The following is a 4,351-nucleotide window of genomic DNA, read 5'->3' on the forward strand; positions in this document are numbered from 1 at the left end:
AGGCGGGTTTGAAAATCCACAACCCGAGTCTGTCGGGTCAATTGCTGGTTGAGCACAAACCTAACCTAGACCAACTTGTGGATGCCCCTAATTCACTCACAAGATATTCTTTTATAATATAATAATGGGTTTGGGCTTTTTATATTTTTTTATTTTTTTATTGAGGGCTAAGTCTTAAGTGGCCTACCCCTTAAGCCATCTAATGTGAGAAGTAAATAAAAATCCCTTTGATAAAGGGTTGGTGGTGAAGAAAATAGAGAGATAGAAAAAGATAAGAGATGAAGTCAATGCAATACTTTTTTTGCCTTCTCACCATTATAAAAAGTAAGAGAGTAAAGAAAGAAGAGTTTATTGGTCAATGTGGCAAGTGACCTAGTAGTCGAGGCGTTGGGCTAGCAAGACTTCACTTTGCGGGGTGTCTTGGGTTCAAGTTAACCCTCCCCCATTAGTAGGCCCATCTCTCTCTCTGCTGCCATGTGCATGTAGGGGTCACCCTATCCCCTTACACATCTTTTCTCTACTCAAAAAAAAAAAAGTTTATTGAAATCTGTTTTAAAAGTTTTAAACCAATCAATGATCAAACCTTATGCACCTAATCAACATTTGAAGTAGATTATTGTGGGCATCAATTACCACTTAAAAAAAAAAAAAAGACTCAAGAACTGTGTAGGGGATTGTGACGATTGACAAGCACAATTTATTTATTAAAAATATAAGGGGGAAGACTCCATAATGGGAAACTCAAACAACTGATTTATCAAACAAGACTTATATTCATATTGAAGCATGCTCATTACAATGGAAAAATCACTTTTTCCCGTGGTATTGAACTGTAATAGACAAGAATTTCTTTCTACTTTCTCTCTTCTTCTTTTTTTCTCTTTCTCTCTCTCTCTCTCTCTCCTTTTTCTTTCTATCCCTTTCCATTTGCCAGTCCCCCTCTTTTTATAGACATATTCTCTGCCCTTATCCTTCCAGTTGTCCTATTTCTAGCCAGATTCTAAGGGATATTTTTCCTCCTCTTTTTTGGGTTCCCTCCTTTCTTATCCTAAAACAGGACCATTTAGGGTGTATTCATTATTCAGGTTGTCTCATATGTATTTAATGTAGCAAAGGTTAGGTAGATAACCCCTCATTAATGCAGAGGTAAAAATCTCTGCTATCCTTATCTGTCTGGAGGGTTTCCCGAGGTTATATCTAGGCACACCATGGATTACTTATGTTCATTACCTCGGATAAGACTTTGTGAGATGTAGTGTATGGTCAATTTTGTGAGAACAATCCGCAAGGATTCCCTTTGCTTCCTAAATAGATGGTCTGATCCCATTCTACTCCACGGGATCTCCTAAGCATTTGGGCCTTACTTTAAGTAGATGGGTTTGGCCCATTCCACTCCACGGGATCCTCCAAACATTTGGGCCTTAGGCTTGGGTAAAAATTCTTCCACCCCCCCCCCCCCCCCAACCAATTATTATTATTATTATTATTGTTCCGGTGGTTTGTGTGGATGCCTTAAGAACTAGATCAAATTTATCCCAAAAAATAAAATTATATTGCAAGAAAAATTAGAAGGATTATATATATATATATATATATATATTTGTAACAATGCATTAAAGGGAAAAAGAAAGTATAAGTATTTTCTTTTCAAAGAGATAATAATATAGCTCTAACGAAGGAATGCTCAAATTTTGAGTCTCTCTAAACTATATATATAGTACATGACCGCTAGTAGCTCTAACCAAGAAGGAATGCTCAATTCATGTTAGCTTCATCTACTTTAGTAGACACTTTTACCCTATCATTTTAAATGAATTCCAAAATTTTTTACCTTTTTTCTAATGTAATGCCCGAACTAATTTATTCTGGATTTCAATTACTAGTTCAGAAGCTACTCATTTTTTTAGTTGGACCACGCAGTGGGAAAGCTAAAACTATAGGTACGTTCAAGCCCACCTTAACAGCCGGGCCCTCATTTGTGCAGGCAAGATACACTGATGGACTCTAAGCAATAAAGAAGCAAACCTGGAGTTTCTAATTGAACTGAGGGATTTCCAAGTCCCAGCCCATCTTGGTGACTAAATGAAAAATTATTTTTCATTTATTTTTATTTTTTATGATTAAATATATTTATTATTTTATTAAGGTGAAGAAGGGGAGGACATAGCCCATTTCCATCCTCGGGACAGATTACCAAGAGAAGAAGAGAGGAGATGGGAAGAGACTCGTACCAACCACAAAAAGTCTATCTAACAAGCTACATTATGAGTCAAAAAAATTAAGGGGACAATTTTTATTTGGGGCTTTAAAATGGGGCACTATTACCCAATTTTTATCAAACTCACTCATGAGCACAATAATAATCAACAATAACTAGTCTTAAAAAAAAAAAAAAAAAAAAAAAAAAGTAAGGAACAACGCATTGACACATTACATAAACAATAAGTTCAATGACAGTAATAAATTCCATAATATTCTTCATAACTATTAAGGTGACAGGTTATGATTGGTATACAATAATATTGATGATAGTAGAGGCCATCTTAATAAAAATAATATTGTGCCAATCAAAAAGTGTCTCCGCAATAAGTTTGCGCATGTAGCATTATCATAAATAAATTTAGTTAGACATTTGAAGTGAAATTTACTGCAACACAAATCTCTCCGGCATAAGTCTTGTCGGGAAGGACAACCCTATACTTGCCTCGACGAAGTTCAGCCTTTCCCGTTTCCATCCCTAGCGACACAACATCCTTAACATATATTCTGTACACATGAAGATTAGCCAAATTAAAACGACAAATAAGTTTTGAATCTTTAGCAATTTAATCAAGTCAAAGCACGTAATGGTAAACAATATTAATTAGCCAGAGAAGGTTTCAAAGATTTATATTTTATAGGGTTCTTTTTATTTAATTTTATTTATTTATGTTTTCTGTAAAAACATACTTTCTCCACAACCTCAATAAATTTTCTTTTGAGAGAGAGAAATTTACGTGGTTTCGCCAACAAAAACATCATCAGAGATCTTGTGCTTGTCCATGATATGAAAAGTAAGCTTATATTTGTGATCTTCACCACCCGGGTACTCAGCGTTGAACGTAAATTTCTCGTTCCATACTGGTTTCTTTCCTTCCCCTACAATTACTTAAACACCTTTTGTTATCAAAGAAATTTAAATGTTCCCAAAAAAGAAAGACACATGCATTGCAGTGTACATGCACATAATAAATGGATCATGTAGGCTAACCTCCAGCCACGCTGCTCTTACACTCTTGATTTCCATATCGAATCACAACGAATGGATTCATTTTCACTGTAAATTTCGGATCTTTTAGCCAACTTTAAATCAAACTTAGCAATAACTTAAAAAGAGAAAAAAAGAGATTCCAAGTAATCCCATGAAAGCAAAATGAAAAAAAATAATAATTACCCAAGAATTCTTTCTCTCGAATGCCTTTGCAATCAACCAGCACAACCTCCAGAATACCACTTGCCATCTCTCTATGATCTGTCTTACTAAGCTTGAGAAGAAGACTTTAAGGGATTGATTCTTGTGATCTTGCCTCCTGGAGTTATGTTGTTATGGGGTAGGCTTCGTCCTGTGATGGTTGCTTCTATTCACAACTTATTTATATTTGTTTTATTATTTTGAATCCTTCTTCTATGTGCATCCAGTTCCCTCCCATACAGTATGTTGAGGCTCCCAATCATAATGCGACACCTAAGCGAGAGTGCGGTTAAGTCCACAAGAAAACTTAACAAAGAAATTTTTAATGATTTTCAGTTGAAATGCTGTGATTGGAAAATTGGATGAACTGTACTGTATAATGTAACCTTACTACAGTTCAATTAAGTTTTCCCCCAGTCTTTCTTTAACAGGTTGATTTCTCTCTTCTTAGTACTAATAAGAATTTTTTTTGCTGAATTTCATAGTACTAACAAGTTATTGTTAATTTAGCAGTCAGCGAGATAAAAGATAAGATGTCTAAGCGTACGTGTACTATTTCAGACAATACGCAACAACCCCTTAATTTCCAACATTAAATAGGTAATACGTACGTTTTAATCTATTAAAACTAGAATTTGTTTACTAAGTCGTCTGATTGAATTACTATGACTGAGACTCGTAATTGCCTATTCACATTTACTTTTAGAAAATATTTTCTTTTGAATTTTGTATGTTACATTATTAATTAGTTAAAACATACGGTTCAGCTTAAAGACAAATTAATGGATTCAAAAACCTCATCAATTTTTTGGGCCACCTCACCTTATTCACATCCTGGATATGGTACAATGGTGTTGATACTTGAAAGTTAAAACAAACCCTAAAATGTAGACCTTGCAT

The 4,351-nt window shown here is 34.7% G+C and overlaps 1 protein-coding gene across 1 annotated transcript; it reads right to left on the reverse strand.

Annotated features, from left to right (window-relative positions):
* Positions 1 to 2,435: 2,435 nt before the first annotated feature.
* LOC126690770 (elicitor-responsive protein 1-like) lies at positions 2,436 to 3,605 on the reverse strand. The gene is made up of 4 exons (XM_050385898.1): positions 3,434 to 3,605; positions 3,251 to 3,316; positions 2,997 to 3,138; positions 2,436 to 2,766 (listed from the first exon to the last, which is right to left on the reverse strand). The coding sequence occupies exons 1-4, from the start codon at positions 3,498 to 3,500 to the stop codon at positions 2,625 to 2,627; spliced, it is 417 nt and encodes a 138-aa protein (XP_050241855.1). The 5' UTR covers positions 3,501 to 3,605; the 3' UTR covers positions 2,436 to 2,624.
* Between the last annotated feature and the right edge of the window lie 746 nt (positions 3,606 to 4,351).

Source organism: Quercus robur, chromosome 7 (genome assembly GCF_932294415.1).
Source record: "Quercus robur chromosome 7, dhQueRobu3.1, whole genome shotgun sequence".
In the NCBI taxonomy this organism is placed as follows: domain Eukaryota; kingdom Viridiplantae; phylum Streptophyta; class Magnoliopsida; order Fagales; family Fagaceae; genus Quercus; species Quercus robur.